Below are 25946 nucleotides of genomic sequence, written 5' to 3'. Positions count from 1 at the left end.
TTGTGTATTTTCCGACACATTCATATTTACTTGGACCCGGCATAGACATAACGTTGGCTGTCCAGATAATGTCAATCTAAACCAACAAATTATTTCATAGCATCTCTTCCAGTGCAATCGCTCACCTCTTGCAAAGTTAAACTGTACATCATAGTGGATCTAACAGGATTATATAAGATCTATAAGGTTTAATATTTGCTTTCCTTTTTAGAGCATCTGAGGCAGCCTCACACCTGCACCACCGACGTACTGAAAATTATCAATGTGTCTTTGCCTCAGCGTCACCACAAGTTCCTGTGCATCTATATTCATTGTACTTTGGTTGTTAAAAGGTCATTGATCATTTTTAAATTTCCCATATTGAGAAGGTGAGAAATTGCTTTTGTTTTGTTATTGTCATGCAGGAAGGTTTTATTTAGCTTCAGGACCTCTTTTTTATAACCTCAAGCCCTCAGATGACACACATGAGACTCTGAAAGTGAAGATCCAGATAAGGAATCTAAATGATGCAATTGTGTGCAACAATAGATGAGCTGACAACAACGTTTGGCTTGATGTTTTTGTCAACCGAGTCTCCATTCAAGCAGCATTGCAAAAGATACATAAAAAAAGGTTTTTCATTTATATTATGTTTTCACTATATGCACCTGTGAAACTAATGAGATCAATATTTCTCACTGGTCACTTTGTCAGTTGTCAACATTCCTTGTCTTCTTAATAAAGAACAAAGCAGCAGATATGTCATTATGTTAAAAGTTTGTTTCTCTTCTTTGAAACAGATACATCTTCCGTACGGCGACCGGTTCATCTCTGCACACTCGATGATCACCAGATCTACAGTATCTTCTCGGACCACATCACACTTCAAACAGGTGAGGTCTTTATGTAGTTTATTCATTCATTCGACCTTGCTGGCCTCTCTCGCGAGATCGGCTTTGTGGCCAAAGAGTCAAATTACAATACCATCTTGATTGCAGACAAAACAACCTCAATATCACTTCTTCACATCTGTCTTCTGTCTCCCCCGTTCTTTCTTGATTTATATTTGGTGCGACAAATGATATTGGAAAAAGTGTTGTGAACTTCTGCCCTCCTACAAACAGTGAATACTACTACCAAATGCTGATGAACAATTATCTGTCCTCATAGTGGAGCAAGTACTAAAACAGAAACATAACTGATAAGGCAGCAAGGACAGTGATTAAAAGACAACATATGGAAAATAATAAAATATGTAGGAAATATCCATCTTTTCCCAAAAATCCAATGTCACCCATCGTCGCCATGGTGCTAGAAATTAATTGAACATGATTTATTTAGCTGCGAGTCATATGGACACTGGATCCTGACTCGAGTGAGCAGCTTTCCCTTCAGCAGTATTCTGCACCTGTTTTCACTTCAATTCCTCCTCTAATGTCCCTGATACCTGAATCCAGAGAGCTTTCTGACGCGTCACACCTGACAGAAGAGCCATTTGTGTTGAGCTGGAGATTTACTGGCAATCTGGTTTAAGTGCCACGCTCAAGGGCATGATGACACGCTATACAATGTGGGATTTTGACTCTCAGGTTTCAGGTTTATTTCCATGAGCAGAATGATAAACTGCCGTTGTGCTGATTGGCTGGTAAATTTGTCATTTCTAATATGGAGAGTGGACAGCGGCCCTGCATGTATTGGCAGAAATTCACAGTCTAATTGGCCTGTCTGTCTTTTTACTCCATACATGCTGTGTTTTATGGCTGTGAGAATGAATGTAAAACACAAAGTTTTCTTTCTGACTGCAGCACAAATGTGATAGCAACAGATGTACTGGTTACTTCACAAAACCATATTTGACTAATCTGAAAGTTATTATTAACATCAATCATCGCAAAATTCTTTTATTAAACCTGCTTTGTTTTCAGGTACGCCGGTCTGTTTCCTGCCACTGTGGATTAGAAAATCGGTCCGTCATGACTGCCACTTTGAGGACAACTTTGACAAGCTCGGCAGGTTTTATCTTTGAACTTTGTGTGTGTGTATTTGGGTCTGTGTGCCTGAGAAAGTAAACCTGACAACATGAGTCTTTGTCACTTTGTATAAATTCAAATTATGGTTACAGAAACAGAGCATTGCTTAAGGATTATTAGCATACTACTTTTATCCCAAAGTCTGACATCAACTACCTCTTTCACCTTTGCTCTTTGATCTCCTCCGGTCTGTAGCCCATTACCCAGTCCCATCATTCACCTGCAGATTACAGAAGTGGTTATGCAGAGTTTTGAACAATATTTATGGATCTTTGAGGCTGTATTCAGACAGCACTGCTAAGAGCTAAATGCTAATGTCGACATGCTAACATTTTCACAACTGACAATGCTAACATGGTGATGTCAGGTGGAAATAATGTTGAACATCTGGACCAAATATTATCCCATTGCACACAGTAGAATTGAGTAAAAAAAATCAGCACCCGCGATCCTCTGGAGACCATGAAACCTTAATGAGCAATTCAATCAGATGACATCTTTGAAACAACTCCACTAATCACTATAAATGTTTAGATTATGACGTAAACATTACTATTATAAGTGACAGTAATTTATGCTACATTCATGGATGTATTATTTCCAACGTTTATGATCAGGGTGTACCATCAACAGATGAATGTATTCCACAGTAAATCGATTGGTGTCACTTCAACAGCTGACCACAAAAGAAATGTAAAGGAGGAATTGAAGGACCTGCTGGCGACTTCAGAAGCCTGTGTTGGATTTTTACACCTGCTTTACTCACTTCACTCTACAATTTTATTTCTGACATTATCGGTCAATATTGTTTGAACTAGTTACTTTCTGATATAACCCGGATCATGGTTTGTTTTTAAACTGAAACTGAAACGCTGAAAATTAAAAGAGTAGATCAATGTTTTGGGATAAGCTTATTTGTATCTTGGACAGGAAAAAAAAAAAATCCTCACTTATGTCTCTAAACTAAACGTGAATCTACAGCCAGCAAGCTGTAAAACTCGAGCAAAAAGACTGGAAGCAGGGGGAAACAACTGCCTTTAAAACTTACAAATGAATATTTTATATATATATAAATATATATATATATTTTTTTTTTTATCTATACACAAACCAGAATGGAAAAAAAATGAAGCAAATCATGTATTTTCTCAAAACCAGAAACATTTCTGAAGCTCCAGAGTGATCAAAAAACCGGATTAATTTTTTTTTTTTTTTAAAATCAGTTTTCAGTTTGTAATTCTCATTGACGATAAGTTGTGTCGTGAGTTTGTGTATGCTTTACTTCACACATGTAGTCAGCCATGTTAAGCTCTCCCTGAAAAATGGTTCCACTGTATCTCTGAGTTGTAGAGAACATTTCTAAAGGAATTAAATGCCTTTCCTGGCATGAACACAATGGAAGAAATGAGAGAAAAATCACAATTTATTGCCTCCATGTGTCTTTCATTTTTAGCTGAAATTACATTTGAAATATTTGATTCCTGCCCAGCTGTGTTTCTAGAAATATTCAAGAGAAAGAAGAAGCATTAGATGGTGGAAGTCACCCTGACCGGACTGCTGTTCACACTCAGATAATGAGAATATAGCGCACGTGTGTGTGAACCTGAAAAGCTCCTTGTAAAGTGAACCTGTGAGCCATTCATTATTCATCTTGATCAAGCGTTGCCATGACACTCCTGCTACTTGGGAGGACCTCACAAGTTCGGCATGACTCCTTGAGTGTTTGTTTCTACTGCCAAGTGTTTCCCTGACGGCCTGAAACAAAGAGTCCAGACACTCAGAGACACACACAGTGTTTGTTAAGAGACACGCTGGGAATATCAGCTGTGCTACTTCATGGCAAATATAAAGTCACTGCAAAGGACTGAAAAAGCCATAGAGGGATTATGTTTTTTTTTGTTGGCAAGTTTAATTAATTGATTGTCTTTTACTGATAGGTTATTGTTATACTTGACTGAGAAATAAGAGGCCTTTTACTGGCAGACAAAAACATGATACAGAAAGTAATTTCATTAAATGTTGTAATGAAATGTTGCTGATGAAAACATCAGTTATTGCATGCTATTTAAAGGTAAAAATGACAAAACAAAGACTGGCACACTTCTTACTACATTTTATTGTTGGATCTGAATGTAATCACAGTCACGGATAAAAAGTTTGCAGACCCTGTGCTTAAGGCAAGAACCATAAAGGCTTAAATAACAGCAAATGTCATTTTGATAACTGTGAAAGGAAAATGAAAAATGGCACCATAGAAAACGTAAAGCGATATTTAGATTTAGTTTTGAATGTCTCCACAAAGGAAGCTCAGAAACAGTTTAGCAGGCTGACTTTATTAAAGGTGCACTCCAGTGATTCATCTGGCGCGTCCATTAAGCCGGGAGGCTCACGAGAGACAGATTAAAAGCATCTCTGCGAGGCTCTACTCATCTCTCCATAAATAAAATGTATATTATTATCATTAAGTGAACATTTTGACCTGCTGGTGGTGCTTAAGATGAAGCCAGAGGATTATCAGAGTCATCTGGGCTCATCCTTTGGGCACCATGGCCGTGCAAAACTCCGTAGCAACCTGTGTAATAGTTGTTAAGATATTTTATTGTGGACCAAATGACGACCACCAGACTCCAGTCCAAGTGCTGACAACATGTTGATCTCAATTAGCACAATAGTTGCTAACAGCTCAGCTACAGCAAGTCAAACACCTGTGGTATTTCTTCTTTCTGAGGTCATATATTTCTGCTTTAAGTCCAAAGATCTTCACACTTCTTAGTGTGTCCCAGTGTGTCGTCCACGCACAGGAGTGTTGTGATGGGCAGCTGGTTGGAGCTGCAGTCATTGGTTTATGGGGGGCTTTAAAGAGAAGAGCCAACACAATTCTGTGTTTCTCGCAGTGGGCAGTCTGACAAACAGACTCAGAATAACTTTTATCCCACAATAAAGCTGGTGATGTTCAGCTGGTGTGCTGATGAACAGCTGGTCTTTGTGCACACCGTTGTTAATGAACATCAGGCCTTTTTAAAAAAAAAAATGTGTAGTGTTTAAGGAGTTTCAAACCAGTGGTGTCATTTTGTCCTGCGTTAGTAGGTGGCTAAAAACAATCTAATTCACCTCATTTGGGGACTGTTTTGTCTTTCAGTAATGTGTGTAATTTGTGAGGTTTTTATATGTTGCTACAGTTTTACAGCTGAGGATTTAGTTCGGCTCTCTGTGTTCCCATTTCAGCTTTTTTTCCTCTTTCTCTTCCAAGTGGCACTAAAACCAGTCATCCAGGTGCAGCATATTCCCCAGTTCCCATTTACGTATAATCGATATCTAGTCTCACTTTCCTCCTCGAACATATTGTAGTACATCTCTGTTTTTCTTTTGCTGGCCTTAATTTCCTTTTTTTCCTTCTCAGTTGTTTCTCTGACTCGAACCCTTTTTTCAACCTTGTTCATCAGCTTGTGAATTCAAACAAACTGGTCCTTTTTTACACAATGAGAATACGTCAACCTGGAGCCCAATCTAAAGTTTTAATTGTTAATGATATAATTTAAACTCAGAATACATCTGGGGGTCTCCCAAGTAAAACAAATTACACCCTATGAAAAATTAACAAAGTAAACCGTTTTACAGCTTGTTGTAGTCGTGAAATTGTGTAAGAACTGTTTTTTCTCTCATTGTCATAGATATAAACAACTTGTTTTGTTTTGCATATTTTTATGCCTCCGAGTGGCTTTAGTGAAGACGGTGTTGGCTGGTGGTTCAATCTGTTCACCACTTTAGCCCAGACTAAAATATCTAAACAACTCTTGAATGGATTACTATGAAATCTGTATATACAGAAATTATTGGTCCCCAGAGGATAAAAACCTACTGACTTTGGGGAATCCCTCACTTTTTAAGGTGAACTACACACAAAGTCCCGTCCCATGTCCCACATATTGAGACGCTGTCCCACACTTTGACTCACTCTAGTTTTCAAAAGTCAACACTGCAAGATGGACGCTTTTAAAAAAAAATCTGGTCATGCAGCTACAACAAAGATGTTCCCACTGAAACCTAAAGATAATGTCCAGACAGAAAAGGTAACAGTAGCTAAAAACACTTTTAGTCTAACTTTCAGCAGTGGTACGTTTCCCACATTGTCAGAGGATGAAGCCTTGTGACCGAGGACAAAACTGAAATCTAACTGAGAGACACTTTATAATACGTTTGTATTTTTTTTTAAACTTTTTGTGAGTAGAGGTCAACAAATTTTTGGATCAATGATCAGTCATTATTTGAATGAGTTTGTTGAATGCATTGCAGCATCAGCCACTTTTATTTGAGTGGGTTTCTTTTGTGTCTAAATTGAAACAGATATGTAAAAATGGCTTATAGTGTGCCTCTGTTTTGTTCAGTGTCAGCCATTCCTCCTTTTGTCAAGCTGTAAATAGAGCCTCTGCGGCAGCTGCCGGGGCTTTCATCTCCTGCAGGAAGCCGTCCTGACAACATTTTAGAAGTTTCAGTCTCTCAGTGGTCTGTCTGGAGCGTGTTGTCATCTAAAGCCGTCACCGGTTCCTTCCTGTAGGACGGCAGTGTGACATCCTCCTGGATAGTCTGCCTGACACACAGTGATACCGCAGTAGGTTTCTATTTTTCGTTTGTGTGAGGCTCATCAGGATCATGTATTAAACAATCACAAATCTGCCAAAGGTTCCCAGCAACTGATAACACATAACCGAGGGTTAACAGAGGAGTAGTTGGATGTTTTTGGAAGTTGTTCCCAATTAATTCAGTATCTCTCTGCTGCCAACAGCTGGTTAACAAAGATCAGACTGCAAAGAAGGGAAACGGCTAACCTGGCTGTGCATATAGTGTATCTCGTTTATATTACATGTAAAACCAACCTTTAGGTTGACCTATTTCTTGGTCAGATGCAGTAACTTTGTGAAGTTGGTGACATGAACTCCAGGATCTCTGTGGCCAAACAAGAAACAGTTCAGCACCCAGCACTCCACAGCATGTACATCTTATATGTCACTTTTAGTAGCTTATATTAAATCGTGAGGTGTGTGTTATTTAATGCTAGATAGGTTAAAGCTAATCTGATGCTGTGGTAGCTTCATGTTGATGTTTAAGATTATGGATCTCTCAACTGCTCTTTGTTGTAATTTTTGGGGCCATGTGTGATCTTGAACGCCTCCATGAGACGACTGTGCTTTCTTTCTGATGTTGTGGGATGTAACCAAAGAAATCGGTTAATAAGTGAAAGGCTGTTAGATTATGAAAGAGGGGCAGAGGAAGATGTTTTCATATGATAAATATGTTTGCCTGGACTTTTTGTGCACGCCTACTGTGACGAATGAGATCAAGATCACAGATTCACAATTGCAGATGTCCATTTCTAAAAATCTTTAGGAACTTAAAGACTTAAAATGTTCCTATATGGAGGCTTCATTTAGAAAGTTGATTTGAAATATTCATTATAGAGGAGTTAAAGGGTTTAAGCCAACCATTATTAAGTATTTATGTCACTGAGGGCAAGTTTCACAGGCTTTAAATCGATTGCACGACAATAAACAACCTTTTTAGAGCCGTCATCATTGGGCAAAATCCTTGAACAAACATAAACCAAATGCACCTGAACAAAATATGAGTTACTCATACACAATCCCTACAAACACACACACACACACACACACACACACACACACACACACACACACACACACACACACACACACACACACACATAACAAATATGGCGCCTGCTTGCTTTACTGCCCTCCGTTATGTCTTATCTTTGTCCTGAGTACAGTTAATCATTTCAGCTCTCAGTTTAACGTGTGCTGCAGCCGTGTGAATGATCTGAAAAGACTCCTTGATTACAACGACAGACTCCAGCTATGTCACAGCACTTATCACTCCTGGTGAGTAGTATTTATTTCATTACTGCGCTTTTTTTTAACCTTACATGTGTGAATGCCGAGGTTAAGAATACACTTGAGTGATTGTTGTAATGTGCAAAGTCAACAAAACCAACATAAGTAATTTAACATAAACGCTGACCAAAGTAAGTTTTGGGAGATGTGTTAATGGAGAAGTATAATGTGATGATCAAACATGTCCACATGTTTGTCTTTACATCTCTGCAGCTCGACTGTCCTGTTGTAATTGCTGCCATTTTTGTCTCTGGTATCGGAGGGACATTTCAATACGGATATGGTGTCTCTGTGATGACCTCCCCCTCCACTGTAAGTACTTCAATGAATCATAAGAAGCCAATACATTTTAATAAATACAAATGTTAATGCTTTCAACACCACTGTATAACTGTGCCCATTATTATTGCAGTTTATAAAGGAGCTGATGAACAAAACCTGTGTGCAAAGATATAACTTCTCCTTGGAGCCGTGGCACGTCTCTCTCATCTGGTCCTTCACTGTGTCTGTTTTCTGCATCGGCGGGTTACTGGGGTCACTGCTGGTTGGTTCACTCGTCTCCAAATTTGGCAGGTTAAAGTACACGAGCATAAAAGTCACAGCTTCTGTTAATCTTTTAATGAGGCACCATCAAAGACACGCAGAATGAAATACTTTGCTTTGGTTTTACATATTTTAAATAAAGGCCTCGGGCCCTGACGCAGACGTTTCTCTGTCCCACAGAAAGCGATGCCTTTTGTTAAACAACTTTGTGGCTATATTTGGAGCTGTGTTGATGATCTTGAGCCAGACAGCCATGTCTTTTGAGATGATCATGGTGGGACGATTTCTCTATGGTATCAATTCAGGTAAACCTCACAGGATCAAACCCTTTTTTGCTGGCTGCTCCGCATTTAACTCTACGAGCAATCGATTTCTCTTCATATTTATGACTGTTGTATTTCATGCTGTCACTTGTCTCAAAGTGACTGATCATTATTGAACATAAGATTCCCTTGTCTACGCCTCCAGGAGTCAGCCTCTCAGCTCACACGATGTACCTTGTCGAATGCGCTCCCAAGAGGCTGAGAGGGATGGTGGGTGTGACCATCTCCACCTTCATCTCCCTGGGGAAGTTCTGTGGTCAGCTGCTGGGGATCAGGTGAGGTGGCCGTCATCATGTACACCGTGTGGTGGCGAGTGGGAGTCAGATGGTGTGGTTGGTTCAAATAACAGCTCACACGTGGACAGAGCTCTCCTATGGGGTCCCTCCTGCTGGGGGGGATAAAATCTGTGATGAAGGAGTATGTCGTTTTTTTGGTTATATTTTTATGTTATAACTGTAAATATCGATGTATATGATGATATGAAACCATTCATAGATAAAACCTACTTGTAAATTAAAAAAACAGAAATATCAAAGCATCCTGGATGATATTATTAATCTAATATAGGCCGAAAGCTTCCCTGCTAACTGACGTGCAACACTGCTTGCAATGGCCTCTTACAGTCGTAAACAGTTGGACAAAATATTTAATGATTGACAAATTTGAGTTGAAAAGAAGTTTAAAATCGTCCAAACCACAAACTGTACAAACAAACCAGGTTTATATGATAATCCGTACAAACATTCAAAAGGGATATCAACATCAGTTACACTGAAGAAGACACACAAAATATGTTTAAGAACATTTTTGATAAACCCACGATCAGTCGACCCACCACTATAGTCCAAAGAGAAACATCTCAACACTTATTGGATGAATGAATGAAACCTACTACCTTGGTGATCCCCTGACTTCTCCTTTAGCGCCACCAAGAGGTTCACACTGGGACTTTTAAGTAAATACCTCAATAACTATTTTAAGGGTTGCTATTACATTTTAGACACAGATTCTCAGGAGGAATTGTTATAACTTTTGAAGATCCTCTGACTTTTCATCTTGTATCATTGTCGATGCAAATGTTTTATTTCAATTCCTGATTATAACCTATTTGAAAAAGTAATGACATCCCCATCTGCCATGAGCTGTGCGTTTTGTGCTGATTAGCAAATAACATGCTAAACTAAGGTAGTGAAGAAGGCAAACATTATACCATGGATGTATGTTAAGACCTGGAAACCTGATTTAAACTCCCTCACTTGAGACAAAATGGCTCACCTCGCAAAAACAAGAAGTATTTTATATCTTTTACGAGCTCTCTTAATCCGTCCACGTCCACAAATCAAAAAGCCTGCATGCTGTGCAGCTCACAGATGAATCAGGCATTTTATGTTTCTGTCTGTAGAGTGTTTCAAAACAAAAAAAAAATCTTCATCTCATTTCTTGAAAAACATTGGGGACAACATTATGAATTAAAGTAGTTAGATTTCTTTCAGGCCCTACCTCTGCTTATCCAGCCCATAGATTTGAAATTGGGGTTACTTTTGCTTGTATTATTGTCAGGGTTTTGAGCCCCTTTTCAATCAGTCCTGATAAAGTTTCAATCACCACAGATGACATACAAGATCTGATGTGAACATGTTCTCAGGTCTCAGCAATCAGCTTAATGAGTGCAAGTTTATTATTATTGATGGCATTGATGACCTAAATAACAACTTTCCAACTTGGGCCCGTTATAACGAGGCAAACCAGTAACCAGGTGTGTTTGGATGGGTTTTTATTTTACATTGTGACAGCTTGGTTATTTGCATTACATTAATGAAGATGTTGCATTACAGTGAGTTCCTTGGCACAGAAAAGAACTGGCCCTGGCTGCTTGGTTTCAGCGGTTTCACTGCGTTATTCCAGTTCCTCACCCTCCCCTTCCTGCCAGAGTCTCCCAGCTTCCTGCTGTTGGACAGAGGAGACCGCCAGGCCTGTGAGAAAGGTGTGAGAAAGCTTTAGTAGCTTTTTGGGGATCCTTTCCACAAATAAATTCTTCGTGAGGTTCTGTGGTGTCATCACCGTCTCAATGTCCTGCTCTCTCAGCTTTGAAGAGACTGAGGGGCGACAAGGACTTCAGCGGGGAGGTTGAAGAGATGCTAGAGGAGAGCGCTGCCCTGCAGAGCGTTCGAAGCCACTCAGTGTTGGAGCTGATTCAGAACCAAACAGTCCGCTGGCAGCTCCTCACCATCATTATTACCTTCACAACACTGCAGCTCTGTGGCATCAATGCTGTGAGTTATATGTCATATACAGAGTGCACAACATCATAATATTTTAACTACACTTTGGGATACAATATATTTTTTGCAGTCATGGACGTTTCACCGTGGTTTTTTTTGTGGTTTTTTTAATTACACACTGTGCACAATTGATGATCAGGGTTGTTATGTGTCCAACAAAACAAAACAAAAAATTTGCAAATTTCTAAATACTTCAAACTGATATTTCTTGAATAGAAATTTACATTACTTTATATATTCAAATACTTCCCTCCAGGTGTACTTTTATTCTTTTGAAGTGTTTCGTGCGGCAGGAATCCCAGAACACAAGTTACCCTACGCCGCATTGGGAACAGGGCTGTGTGAGCTGTTCACCTCTGTAGCCTGTGTGAGTCCCGTTTCACTCTTATCTAATCATATGTTACATCTGTTTTAAAGTCTGTTAGTCAGTGATCTTTGTTTTCCTTTACACATCTTGAAATAATGTTTGCTTTTTCTTGTTTTTCGTTTTGTGATTTATTTAATTAATTATGGTTAAAAAAAAACAACAACAACAACAACAACCAAAAAACACCTTCCTTTTGCTCTTACAGTCACAATCGTTATGAATCGTTTGTGACACCTATCCTTATGTGTAATGTTAGCGCCCCCATGTGGCTGTTTAATTCTGTGCCTCTACTGCTGAACGTTTACGTAGCAGTAAAAATGTGTTTTAATGTTGCAGTGTATGACTATTGAGAGTACGGGGAAAAAAGTCCTGCTGTTCAGAGGGTACATGGGAATGTCTGCGACACTGGTCCTCCTCACCGTCAGTCTGAACCTGCAAGTGAGTCAACACAAACTGTTTAATGCATATTTTTGCATATTGTGATACATGACAACCAATCACTAGGTAACATAAATTCCTTAATTTCCCTCAGACATACGTGTCCTGGATGCCGTACTGCAGCATGGTCCTTGTTTTCATCTTTATCTTCTTTTTCGCCAGTGGACCAGGTACATTTATCTCTTGCTATTGTAAACTAATAATATTTCAAGAATGATTATTTTCTTGCATCAACTATGATAACATCTTACTGCAACATATACGTACCTCTTGTGCTCGTCCCCTTAAGCTGGAGTAACAGCTCCTCTTCCAGGGACGATCTTTACTCAGTCATTCAAATCAGCCGGATACACAGTCGCCTGCACCCTCAACTGGACAGGCTTGTTTGTTGTGGGGATGCTCTTCCCTATTTTAGTGGTGAGCTCATTATTATTTTGGTCAAATTTGGCATATTTCTGACTAGAGGCTAGATGATTTAGGCAGTAAATGAATGAAGTTATGTAGATCAAATCAAGATTAAATGTGTCACTCACAAATGGCCTCCAAATGTCTCATTTACAGGAGAATCTGGAGTACTTTTGTTTTCTTATATTTCTGGTTTTCTGCGTCGTTACTTGGCTCTATGCGAAGTTCAACATCCCCGAGACCAAGAATCGGACGGCGCTGGAGATCGCCGTCGAGTTTGAGAGGATGCACAGCAAACCCGGAGCAACACGGGGGAACACATCCCCTGAACATAGAGTCAATGGACTCGAAACATACTACACCAAATTCTGATGTATTCACCAAATTCAAAAACAATGACAAACTTGTAACTTGAAGGAGCCACTGCATGTCAGACAGAGAGGATATGAATAGTTTAAATAAAATTTTTTAAAAAAGATCAAACTGATCCTTTAGGACCATCTGTCAGTGAAGTGCCGTATCATTAGATACAAAAATTTTACCTCAAAGCAATTTTTTTTTTTTTTTTTTTTTTTTTTTTTTTTAATCTTTTTGTGACCACTTTCGCCGTAAAAAAAAAAAAAAAAAAAAAAAAAATGTCCCAAAGTGAATATTTACTTCAGCGGTCACTAGCCAGTATGCATGTCAACATGTTTTTTTTTTGTGGCACGAATGGAACCTCATACAGTAAACTCTATTTTGGTTTGTTTTTAAACGTTGAATTCTGCAGATATTTTTCATGGGACAACATGTCTGTAACTCAACTTGTTTACTTTTGAAACTTTAAGTTGCCTAATTGTTGCTGATGGCAACCTGCGCATATTGTACTTCTGGTGAAACTTAAGCCAAACGATTCATAAATCAAACACCTGTATGTTTTGCTTTGCTGGATGTAGCTGAACCGTCCGGGTCACAGAGGAACTGACAATGATCGGGAAACTCCCCCCAATTACGCAGCAGCAGCAGCAGCACATGTGTGCGCCTGTGATAACGCAATCTCCAGCTCAAAGCGAACGTGTGTCGAGAGCAAAATGCGACAGGTTGCAGTAACTAACAACCAAAAAGTCTATGAGGAGGAGTTTCAGCCTGCGTACGAAAGCACAAGGAAAACACTCCGGGCCACGCCTACAATTTGGATATGTTTGACTATTTAAAGGTCACTGAGGCTATAACTGTTGACTGCAGAAATTAACAGACCTGGTTATCAGCTGGCTTCGACCACGGACCCAATGGACACATATCTCAGCATCTCCTCTGATGAGCCCAAGGTCAACAGAGCCTATGACCGAAAGTGAGTCCATTTCAATTGAGTAATATTGCAGACACACTAATTTGAACACCCTTTAATTTATTTTACATGCTCATTGTCCTTCTTTTGTAATTCATTTGCTTCATTGGTCAAAACACAAAGGCAGAAAAACTTCTTATTTTTTTACCTTATTAATATATTATGTGCATATAATTATCACAATTTAGATGATAAATAACCTATAACATCCACTCCACTGATGTGAAAATGTGAACCCTAATTATATTGAATCAGTAGATACTCTAGTTGCCCCCACAGCAGGTGCAACCGAACCAGAAACACTCGCTCGCTTCAAGTTTTTATTTGCTTGATTGATCTCAGGAGCAACATCTTCTGGGCTCAGCACACACACTAAACGGGATCTTTCAGGTAAATTATTTACAGCAACCCTATATGTGTGAACTGTCAGGGAGGCTTGAGACTTGGCCGTCCAGCTCGGAGGTGCTGCAGATAGGGCCGTGAGATAAAGATGAGCAACTGGGAGCAGGCGACACAGGAAACCATGCACAGTTACACCAGTGAGCACAACAGTCTGTTAGAAATATGTCATGCTGGGTAAATTGGCAGTCTTTTGAAACAGTGGGGATGACAGCACAGCAGTGATGATAACATCTCCAGCCTCCACCCTGCGCCACCCCTCACTGTGGGGACGTGGAGAGGAGGAAATTTAGCTCTGCAGCTGAAACTAGTGAAGAAACTGAGGCCAAAACGGAGGCAAAGTACCTGAATTTCTTCAAAGGTTTCTGTAATGGGACAGAGACGATAAAGCAACTTAAAGGATGACAAAGAACATCACAGAATAGAAGCAAATTGTGGCTTTTGAAAGAACAACAAAAGAAAGATGTCATCAACTCGGATAACCATCGTCGAACTGATGCTTACAAGCCGATGAACACAGACCAGAGTGTGTGCTGCATCATATTAAACCTCCAGACCAGACAGATCCACCGCAGACATGGATTGTTAAATCACACACACACACACACACACACACACACACACACACACACACACACACACACACACACAAACAAAACGTCCTCTTCTGGTCATGTGTCTCCTGTCCTCAGCTGTGCTGTTGTGTTTGATCACAGGGTGTTTGTCAACGGCAGCCTGACACTTGAAAACATGAAATGCTACGGCTTCGACATGGACTACACACTGGCAAGTGAGTAAAGCCGTCACAACAAAACGACCCTCGTGTGTGAAATATTGTGTCACCATGAAGAGGCTATTAGTTATATAACTTTATAATGTTCTTGTGCTGCACATGTTTTGCTGGTTGTGTAACCGTTGTTTGTGGTTTTGTTTGCAGTGTATAAGTCTCCTGACTACGAGAGCATGGGCTTTGAGCTGATAAGAGACAGAATGGTATCTGTTGGATACCCTCACGAGCTCCTGCGCTACACATACGACCCCAGTTTCCCCACTCGGTTAGTTTCGAGTCTATTTCTGTATCTGATGATTCATGCCACAATGAAGTAATCAATTTATCTAATGTCCTATTTTGAATTCAATTCATGTCAGAAATGTCAGGCGACAACCGTGTTCAACTTTTGTTTCCTTTCCTCCTCAACCCTCAGCGGTTTAGTGGTCGACACCACGTATGGGAACCTCCTGAAGGTGGATTCAAATGGGACTATTTTAGTCTGCAGTCACGGCTTCCGCTTCATAAAAGGGTAAAGTCAAAATCCAATTAAACATAAAAACACATCAGATATCTTAATCTGGAGCTGAGGTAAGGTGAAATGGAGATAGGGAGGAAGAAATAAACCGATCAGAGACATAGAAATAAAAATTCAGCATGTTTAATAGACAACCCCCATCATAAAGAAATATTTCAAATAAAATATTAGAGGTACATTGAAATAGCCAGTCCTGAGATAGGCAGGGTGGGTTAATTAGAAAGTCAAAATGTATTCAAACAATTTATGTTGTAGTATTGTAGATAATCTACCAGGTATTATACTGTTTAAAATGGTTCAAATTAGCCCTGCCTATTCCAGCTGCAACATGTTCACACACGAATGCATCAAAACCCAACATGTCCAATACAACCTCATCCAATACCGTTTTAAGGTAAACACATTATTGCCACACTATTGCAGAACAACATCTCAAGGTGGACTGAATCAATGTTACTACCTATGTTCACCAATCGAACGTCTCATAGGAGGCTAACATTACATCAATACGACTATCCACGTTGCTCATACACCCAAGTAAGATACTATCTAGTACAAAGCCAAACATATAGCATGTGCTTTTTCTGAAATGGAAAATGTGATGCCAAAGTATGTAATACACCCGTCAGTCCACTAGAGGACGCCGTGTCAGTGTCACGTTTTTCCTCGACTAGTCGTGAAAAGTTAAGGCGTCTAGATAAGATCATGGTTTAGGTTCAAATAAGTAATTTTTTGTAAGTAACGTTATATACGTCACATTACATTACTTCAATAAGGAAGGAACAGATCCTCTTCATTGAATTTGCATTTAAGCCTCATTTACATATAGTTATGTTGTTACATAAGTTAAATACGTTACTTTATGGACTTAACTGACTTAAAAGAAACCCACATTGATTTTTGCTTTCTCCAAGACTCAATCACCAGTGGTCTGGCTGAAAGTCATGTGTTTGTTCCATCCAAACACCCTCAACCTCCTTCCTACTGGGACTTATTCACTCTTTATACTTTGTTACACAACCTTCTTCGACCCGAGCCGCAGCAAAACACAAGTCTGACAGTATTCTCTGGTGGACTGACGGGGGTATTACATGCTTTGGCGAAGATACCAGTAAATTAAAATTTGTCCCTCTGGCTCATTTGTTTTTGAAGGTCATTTATATTTTACATAAAAAGGGAAACAAAATATGACTGCAGCATGACGGTCAGCTGAAATGAGCTGGCTTAATGTGCTTTTACTTGTTTTCTTAAGCCACGGCAGCAGACACACACACAGCAGTTTGTCCGTGTGTATTTGTTGATTATCACAGGATTTGACACAAACTGTCTTCGCCCTGAAATGTAAATTCATGGATTTTTTTTTTTCTTTTACAGCTTTGTGACATTTTATCCAGTTTGTGTGTCTGGATTGGTAATATTGACTTCTATTTTTGTTCAACAGAGAAGAGATTAACAACTACTACCCCAATAAGTTCATCCAAAGAGATGACACTGATCGCTTTTACATTCTTAACACCCTCTTCAATCTGTCAGGTATAAAATGACAAACCTTTCTAATTGGTATTCACTTTATTTTACAGTCACATTTTTGATTAACAATTTACCTACACCCTGCAGAGACTTACCTCTATGCCTGCCTGGTGGACTTCTTCACCAGATGCACCAGATATACAAAGTGAGTGGACACATGATCCCCAGAAGTTTCACTGTACCTCTGTTATTAGTTTTTATCTTCAACCCCTGAACAATTATAAATGAACCTCTTTCTAAACAAACTTCTCACCCTTTTCATCTCTGCTGCTTCCAGAATCCCTGAAGGCTACAAACACGGCGACTTGCTCATGTCCTACCGAAGCATGTTCCAGGATGTTCGAGATGCGATGGACTTCATTCACGATACAGTGAGTCAACAATGTAATATTGTGCATTTTGTCTTACTTTTCTTACCCTGTAAATGTTAAACTGCTAGACGTGTGTTGTGTAGGGAATCCTGAAGGACCGAACCATCAAGAATTTGGAGAAATATGTCATCAAAGAAGTGAGTAAACTGGCAAGATTATGCGCCTAAATGTATTTTAGCCGGCTGAATGTCTCAAGGGCTGAAAATATTCATGTTTTTTTTACAGCCAAATATCCCTGTGCTCTTGACCCGGATTAAAGAGGTGGCCAAGGTCTTCCTCGCTACCAACAGTAACTACAACTACACCGAGGTGAGCGCATGAGCTTATATTATGCCATGAGAAAAACCTTTAAATGATAAATCAAAGTAAAGTGGAGGAAATCAAAAAGCCAACTTTTTCTAATATGTTTTTATTTATTTTGTATTTATTTTTCTTACCAAGGTCATTATGAAATACCTGCTTGAAAGTAATACTAAGGTAAGGCAGATTTAATTGCGGCTCGAGCCTTAAAAAAAACATCCACTGAGGAGAATCGCACGAGTTTAACATCTTTCTTCATTCCAGCCTGGAAGCCCAAAAAAGCCCTGGTGCTCCTTCTTTGACCTCATCGTTGTGGACACCAGGAAGCCGATGTTCTTTGCAGGGGGGACGGTGCTGAGACAAGTGGACACGGTATGGAAAAGTGTGTCCAGCTGAAGATGTACAACACGATGTTTAGCCTCAGCAGGTTTCGGTAACACATTGTATTCTGGACACAGAACACGGGAAAACTTCGGATCGGGACGCACACCGGCGACCTCCAGCATGGAACCGTTTACTCTGGAGGTGAGATTTACCTAGTTTGATATCTTAATTTATTGATTGCTGCGTTTCCCCCCGTGATACAGGTTTAGAGGCAGCAACATCTCTCATTACTTTTGATTTGATTAAGTGAAATATGTTTAGTATTTGTGTACAGTTTGGAGACTTTAACTTCAATTGGTAATGCTAATTCTATCACTGAGTGGAAAGAAGAATGTTTACCTTCAAATAGTTAATGATTAAGTGATTACTGACACGTCAAATTTGCCCTATTTTGGACATCAGCAACTTGACTCTTTACAATACATCAAATACTACTCCCACAGGTTTGTTTATAATTTTGTAATGTTTTAGGGTTGTAAATTCAGATTGTACGTAAATAAATACAATTAAAGCCCCAAACAAATTTTTATTTGCCACAAGAATTGATGAATAAGTGTCTATGTATGGAAGCAAAAAGAGGCCGTTACAATTTCCTTTTTTTTTTTTCCTCTCTTTTTTTCTTTATAAGCAACTGAATGGTTGCTGTGGAATCACCTCTAAAATGTAAAAGAACATAGCATTGAAATGTTTTATTCTGAAGCCATCTACATCTGTGTGGTTTTCATTTGATTCTCTTTGGACATTTCAAGGAGATCAGATTTCAGGTGGTGAAATTTTGAATACTTTTTTGGGTTGGAGTTCACATATTCATTATATGATTTTTTTTTTTTTTTTTTTTTTTTTTTTTTTAAACTGGACACTTTAATTATATTTCTTAACCTGTGACCCCTAAGAAGACAGTTTAAATACTTAGAATAAAGTTTGAAGTGCAAAAGTTGAAATTGACCTTCTGAAAATATGATGAACAAGGAACCATGAACATAAAGGTGAAGATGGTTTTTTTGGGGGGGGGTTTTACGTAAGAATGCTTTAATACAGTATGGCTATCCAGATTACAACATTAAGTATTTGGTAGTGCTACCACTTCACAGTGAGATATAGTTGCTTATTCAATTCAAATTTTAATGGCCTTTATTTGCCTCAATACATACAGTTTATATTCATATACTGTATTTGTGCATGTTTGTACATTCTTGTAATTTAAATGCCCTTCCATGTATAGCTTATTTTGTGTTTTTCCGGTTGCAGGATCTTCAGACATTGTCTGCGATCTCCTGGATGTCAAAGGTAAAGACATCCTGTATGTTGGAGATCACATCTTCGGCGACATCCTCAAATCTAAGAAACGTCAGGGCTGGAAGACTTTTCTGGTCGTACCAGAGCTCACCAAGGAGCTGCAAATGTGGGAGGAAAAGAGAAGTAAGAAGGAGACTCGGTCCTGTCACCATTTACCATTTTAACATTATTAGCTGGTTTCCAAAGTTTTGATGACTCTTTATTTTTCAGGTCTCTTTGAGGAGCTTAAACGTCTCAATGTCTTCTTAGCTGAACTTTACAAGTAAGTCCGTGTCCATCTGTATATTTGTCTTATTAAATCACCACTCATATCAATTATACCCCACTTGTGTCTGGGAATATATTTGTCAGTAAGGTGGAGCTGCCATGAAGACGTGCGAACAACATCTCAGACATGTATAAATGTTCAGAACAAACATTCTTGGAAATTATGACAAATCTTGGTTGAAGATATTTAAACCTGCAACAATTTCAGCTGTTGACTCGCTAAAAACTACAAAACTGGAAAAGCTTCTTTGTGTTATTTTCTGCTCCATTAATAAGAATAGTTATGTTTAGCAGCTCCTGTAAACTCTCAGCAGCGGGAAATACAAGCAGTTGTATAAAGAAAACCACAAAAAACAACTGTATATGTTTATTTTTTGCATGTACCTCACTGTCTATACATGAAACACAACAGAATAATGCATCCATACACTTGGACAAATACTGGTAATAATTTTTAATTTTTTAATTTTTTAAAATTATTTTAAGAGGTAAAGTGATATTTCTACTGTGTTTCACTCTGACCAGCAGAGGGAGCTGCATCTGCCACAGCACCCCACTTCCCATGCTAAACTTATATCTATCCAGCCATCCAGCCATCCATTATTTATACCCACTTTATCCTGAACAGGGTCACGGGGGAGGGGAGCCTTTCCCAGCTCACTTAGGGCGAAGGCAGGGTTCACCCTGGACAGGTCGCCAGTCCATCACAGGGCCAACACATAGACCATTCTTGCGCTCATTCACACCTAAAGGCAATTTGTAGAACCACCAATTAACCTGAGGTGCATGTTTTTGGATGGTGGGAGGAAGCCGGAGTACCCGGAGAGAACCCACGGAGGCACAGGGAGAACATGGAAACTCCACACAGAAAGGCCCAGATTCAAACTTGGAACCTTTTCGCTGTGAGGCGACAATGCTAACCACTGCACCACTGTGCCGCCCAACTTATATCTAATGAATTATTTATACATCATCAGTGATAACATTAGCTAAATATGATTACTTTTATTTATTTGTAATTTTTACATCAATATTTGTCATAGTGAATCTAAATAATCCATCAGAGGATAAAATAACAACTCTATCGTGTGTGTCAGGATTTATTGAACAACTAATAACCATCATTACTGATATCTAAATAATTAGCGAGTAATGAACTCATTTATTTGAGTGGTTTTTTTGGAACGTACAAAAAAGATATTTACGTGTTTAGAAGCTCCTAAACTCCCCAAACATAATGATTCCTTACACATATAATTATATTTGTGCCAGTACATGAACATTTCATTGTTCACTACAACAAGTTTGATGAAGGGGATGAAGTAACTGTTCATTTTTCTTTGTTGTTTGAAGGGACCTGGACAGCGGCAGTCAAGGGTGTCCTGACATCAATATCATTCAGATGAGAATGAAGGTGAGCTTCTCACAACAAAACACCTTTTCAATATTTTGTTACAGACACCAGGAAAATGGATGTAGCTGAAACATTGCTGTTTTAACTCCACTGGAGCTTCTTAAGATGATATTTTCTTGTCGCTGGGAAAATGTCGACTCCACATGACTTTAATACACCGTTTCAGAAATAGTTCAGCACAAAAACATTCCCTTACAATCAAATTCTGCTTCCTTCCCTTTATGCTGACAGCTCAAATCCTGGCAATAAGAGCTGGACTATCAACAAGTTTATGTTCTGGAAACTGTTTGTGTTTTTTTTTTTCTCTTTTTCTTTTAATGTGAAAAAGAGTCACTGCCTCGTTTTTTTTTTTTTATTTTTTACCTGTGCTTAATTATGGGGCTCTTTTTATGCCCCTGCTCAGGCATTCAGGATCACCATTGTGAGCTTTACTCCAGATTAGGATGGCCTGCTCTGGCAACCTGCAGGCGCTCACACTGGTATACTTTCACACACAAGGCCATTCTTGGCCTGCTTCCACCTTATAAATGTACTTGATGGATGTGTGATGGACTGTACTCTTTGCGGTCGACTGACTTTTATATGTTGTCTTATATGTTGTACCAAACGTGCGTACAGAAAAGCGGTTATGCCTACTCTGCACCCTCAGACTGGAATTTATTAGAGAAGTTTCTTTAAACGGACAGGAGATGGAGTTGTTGGGTGTTGATGCTTTGACTGATGATGATGCATGGTTTGTGTTGCACTGTTATTCCTTGGGATGTTTCATACTGTGATTCTTTTTGTCTTGTTTTTATCTGTTTAACTTTACTTGTTGTTGTTTTGTGCTGCTGCCTGTTTTGGCCAGGACTCCTTTGGAAAAACAGAATCTTAAATCTCAACGGGATGATTCCGGGTAAAAAAAAATCATGTTGAAAGTTAAAATGAAATAGAAAAAAAAACCATGAAATATTGGGACGTGAGTTGCCTGTTAGGGATCTTTTTTGTGTGCTGCTAATTTCATCATTGCATCAGTACAATGATAAACCCTTTTGATAATTCTTCGTTGCAGCAAAAACATTGTGTGAAAGCACTGTGCTGTGGTTGCAGGTGCTGACCTACAGGATGGACGTGTCTTACGGCCAGATGGGCAGCCTCATGCGCAGCGGCTCCAGACAGACGCTGTTTGCCAGTCAGCTGCTACGTTACGCAGATCTGTACTCCTCCACCTGCATCAACCTGCTGCACTACCCCTCCAATTACCTCTTCATGGCTCCTCCAGTCCTGGTGAGTCCTCTGCTTTGTTGCAAACAACCACACTAGAAAAGAAACTGCATGTTTGCCCTTTCAAAGTTCATCACGCGGGGGATGGGGGGGGGGCGTTCTCTTTCAGATGCCCCACGAAGCAGCTTCTCAAAACTCTGCGGACATCGCTTCATCGGAGCTCGCTGCCCAAACCATCACGCTGTCACAGTGAACAGGAACTGAGGTTACAATTTTACATGATTAGATATGAAACGTTTATGTCGTGACTTGAAGTTAATGAGTTATAAAAACAATTTTTGGTCTTGCAGTGCTGCAGACGGCCCGCTGAGATAAAGAATATGACCATGAAGACACTGCAGAGGAAACCGGTAATGTGTTTCTTCTGGTCATGGACAGTTCTCCTGATGAAGGTGACCCACCGGCCCATGTACAAAGAGTTTGTTGCAGCCTGACAGTGCATCTTTTATAAAAACACAAACTTATTGCTCCACCTGCTGGATGTGAATTTGTTTACCTTATACATATATAATTAAAGCATGTTGACAGTTTGAGATTTGAAGACAAATCAGACTCAGGGTTACTGTACATATGAGTGATCTTGCACTGTCTTTACATCTAGCTGTGCATGTGCACTTTCAATCTGCATTTATACTCTCACTAGAATTTTTGTTCACGTTTTCCCCATGTTATCATATGGTGCAGCATGTGGAAAACATGGGAAACTCGTGTTTTTTTTCTGTAAGACACGCTGCTGACTGGACAAATCACATTTTTCAGTGCCGCCAGAACCACATCCGAAAATGTTATTTCATTTGTATGAGCTGACCCTTTAAGGTTCTCTTTTCTGCATTAAATCCACTGACCACTGGATGGCACTTAATCACCTCGGTAACAGACATGAAGATGATCAGGTGTGTGTTCAAAGGAGCTAAAGATTATTATCATTACAAGCATATTAAAATATTTTAATCTGACTAAAATAAATTCAAAAACAATTCATCACCTTTTTAACAGTAAAATACATTTAAAAGCAAATACGCCATCTTTTGTCAGAGTGGCGATAGACATTAATAACAGGAGCCTCCAGGATCTTCTTTATCAACAAACGCATTAATATAATCAGATATGATATCGACATATGAAAACACACTCATACATTCAGTGAAACATACACTCACACCTGTGTAGTCCAGTAGGACACACTGTGGTTCAGTCCTGCTCCTGAGAGCTCAACCTTTTATCAGGAGGCAAGAGAAACACACACACACACACACACACACACACACACACACACACACACACACACACACACACACACACACACACACACACACACACACACCTACCTACCTCTCTGGCTGTGTAATATCAGTGCTCAGTACAACTGTTTTTTTCTCAAAGTAAATGATCCAGTGTTCTTGCAGGGCTGACATGTAAAAGAATCACAGTTTTCCCGTTGTGCTCCTGCATGGCGGGACAGTGTGTTAATGGATTTTTATCAGCTACGTGTCACTCTGCAGATAAACTTCAACTTCATGGTAATTGCACTGCTCATATTAGTCTCATCTTTGCATCAGAGTCAAGATGATAAAGTCTCCAGTGATATCAGGAAACTGTTTAAACTTTAGTCATCTGAAAAACCAACTATTTAAACTCATACAATGTTACCAGTAAAATCTGGAGCTGAATTTGACTTTAAATAATTAAGTTTCACGCTACACATGCAGCTGTATTTAAAAAAAAAAAAAAAACTTTTCAAGAATGGGCCAGCTCACTGAGAGACGTAATTCACAAAGAATCTATTTGCAGTTTGACTTTATTATTCTGTCAGTGAAGCTCTTCAGAAGACACTAACTCTCAGCTGCCAGCATTGTTTTGGACACGCAAAGAAAACATGAGAGGCAAATCCAAGGGATACCCTTTCCTCATTTATCAAAACTTCTCCTTGTCAACACACACACACACACACGTTTCCTATGATTTCATGTCCTGTATCAGGGCTATTTTGGTTTATTTCCCTCGCCATTGTCTGTTGGTCACCTGCATTTCTTGTTCTTGTTTCATCTTGTTCACTTTGTTGTGTTTTATTTTCTCACTTGCACCAATCCTCAGCTTTCATGTCACCTTTAATCTTCTTTTTTTAATCGTGTCTCCAATAAGTTTCATCAAGATGCTCGAAAACCAACTTCAGCTATGAAACAAAAAGTTCCCCTACTTTATCTGATGCAGTGTTCTTTATTTAAACTTTGCTTTTATCATTATTTATTCATGGTTGTCTGAATAATGGGCTAATAATGATCATGTCAAGATCACCAGTTGCTGCTGCACTACAGCTCCAGCCCTTTGGATGGCATTAAAGTGCCACTGTGCAGAGATGAACTTAAAACAAAGCTGAACGATGAGCCTGACACCACAAACTGCTGTCTATCTGTTCAGTCAGGACATTGAGAGACTCTTTATCTTCTTTTATCTCCTAACAAACTACTGAGAGTAATTACAGGCAGTGACTTTTTCATTTTAGATGTCACAGCCCTGCTGGTAGTATTTTGTCTGCAAACATGTATTGCTTTCTGTTCAGAGTGAGTAAATCGTGCTTAAAAAATTCTGAGACTGGCTGAAAGGACAAAGCGAAGTCGTGATATAATGAAGAAAATGTGTGCCCTGCCAAACCCATAGTTTTTCTTTTTCATACATGTTGTTCTTTCTGTCTGATGGGACCAAGCAGAGAGCTGAAATGCACATTTTGTAACACTCACACACGCCGTTATCCTTGCACTCACATACTTTCCTCTCCATGAGACAACACACCGCTCTGTGATGTAAGAGCTGTGCAGCAAAGGTGTGTAAAGTATCAGTTTATCTGTACTTTAGTTTCCAATTATAACCACATGTTACTTTGCAGAAGTATCTGTTAACCTGATCACACCTTTAATCATTACAGTGAGATGAAGGAAGAAGAGCAGGTCGCTGCAGTGTTTAAGATCTGCCAGGACATTTTAACTTCATTATATAACAAGAGTTTAAGAAATTATTTTTTGCAAAGGAAGTAATAGTGTTCCAAAGTATAAATATAACCCCCCCCCCCTCCTCAAACAAACAAAAAAAACTAAAACATTTCTGTGTTCCAGAAAAACCTGGTGTTGAATCTCAGAAATATAGAAAAATCCTTCACCTGCACAGCCTCATATTTGATTAAAATATCATGAGTTTTGGCCAGAGGCCGTCTTCATCAACATTTGGTCTTCACCATTAGCGTTAAATATTTAATTTAAATGTAAAAGATGTATACCATTTGAATTTAAAGTCCACTGATTTCAGGTTTTCAGTTTTTTTTTTTCTTTTTCTTCTTACAATCTCCCTTGCAAATTTGTCTGTTAAGGTTATTTAAAAATAAAATTACACTTTTAAATGACACTTGCATGTCCGTCGTCTTCTCTATAAATGTTTTTTCCCCCATCTACTTCATTGTCAACATTGAGTGAAACATTCAAAATTAACCTCGTGTTTTTGTTTATCTTTGCCATAAAACACATAAAACTGATATATTCTACATGCACCAAGAACAATATCTTACCAAATTTGCCCAAATTTAATGTGAGCATTTGGTGTTTTTGGAAACTTTGTGATTCCTTCATGAGCTGTAACTAAAGTTTAGTGGGTTTGAACAAAGTTTACAAGAGTTATTAATAAATGCATGTTAAGCTGGTTATGAGAAGACCTTTATAAAAGACTTTTATGGAGCAAACTCAGTTTGTTACCGAGTCAAAACATATTCACACCACGTTGACATGAACTTTACTTTTGTTTTAGGCCTGATATTTCATATTTAA

The 25946-nt window shown here is 39.0% G+C and overlaps 2 protein-coding genes across 3 annotated transcripts; both read left to right on the top strand.

Moving 5' to 3' along the window:
- The first annotated feature begins 7817 nt into the window (after nucleotides 1-7817).
- Nucleotides 7818-12712, top strand: slc2a11l (solute carrier family 2 member 11, like). Its single transcript, XM_069159707.1, has 12 exons — nucleotides 7818-7906; nucleotides 8132-8230; nucleotides 8331-8491; nucleotides 8642-8766; nucleotides 8930-9059; nucleotides 10620-10768; nucleotides 10870-11057; nucleotides 11323-11433; nucleotides 11770-11871; nucleotides 11966-12041; nucleotides 12161-12288; nucleotides 12433-12712. The coding sequence occupies exons 1-12, from the start codon at nucleotides 7883-7885 to the stop codon at nucleotides 12646-12648; spliced, it is 1509 nt and encodes a 502-aa protein (XP_069015808.1). The 5' UTR covers nucleotides 7818-7882; the 3' UTR covers nucleotides 12649-12712.
- Nucleotides 12713-13441: 729 nt separating this feature from the next.
- Nucleotides 13442-25528, top strand: nt5c2l1 (5'-nucleotidase, cytosolic II, like 1). 2 transcript variants are annotated; one of them, XM_069164055.1, is made up of 18 exons: nucleotides 13442-13606; nucleotides 14719-14792; nucleotides 14940-15057; nucleotides 15208-15303; nucleotides 16751-16842; nucleotides 16927-16984; nucleotides 17117-17210; nucleotides 17294-17347; nucleotides 17436-17519; nucleotides 17652-17687; nucleotides 17775-17882; nucleotides 17969-18035; nucleotides 19143-19313; nucleotides 19401-19452; nucleotides 20811-20871; nucleotides 21961-22137; nucleotides 22244-22339; nucleotides 22425-25528. In XM_069164055.1, the coding sequence occupies exons 1-17, from the start codon at nucleotides 13545-13547 to the stop codon at nucleotides 22325-22327; spliced, it is 1488 nt and encodes a 495-aa protein (XP_069020156.1). In that variant the 5' UTR covers nucleotides 13442-13544; the 3' UTR covers nucleotides 22328-22339; nucleotides 22425-25528. The 2 variants fall into 2 exon arrangements, with proteins under 2 accessions (XP_069020156.1, XP_069020165.1); XM_069164064.1 differs by lacking the exons at nucleotides 22244-22339; nucleotides 22425-25528 and having other exon boundaries at nucleotides 21275-22023.
- The last annotated feature ends 418 nt before the right edge of the window (nucleotides 25529-25946 follow it).

This window comes from Embiotoca jacksoni, unplaced genomic scaffold (assembly GCF_022577435.1).
Source record: "Embiotoca jacksoni isolate LCO1_2020_lvr unplaced genomic scaffold, fEmbJac1.0.p SCAF_10, whole genome shotgun sequence".
In the NCBI taxonomy this organism is placed as follows: Eukaryota; Metazoa; Chordata; class Actinopteri; family Embiotocidae; genus Embiotoca; species Embiotoca jacksoni.
Note: the sequence above shows the minus strand (reverse complement) of the source record. Positions and strands in the feature narration are given on the sequence as shown.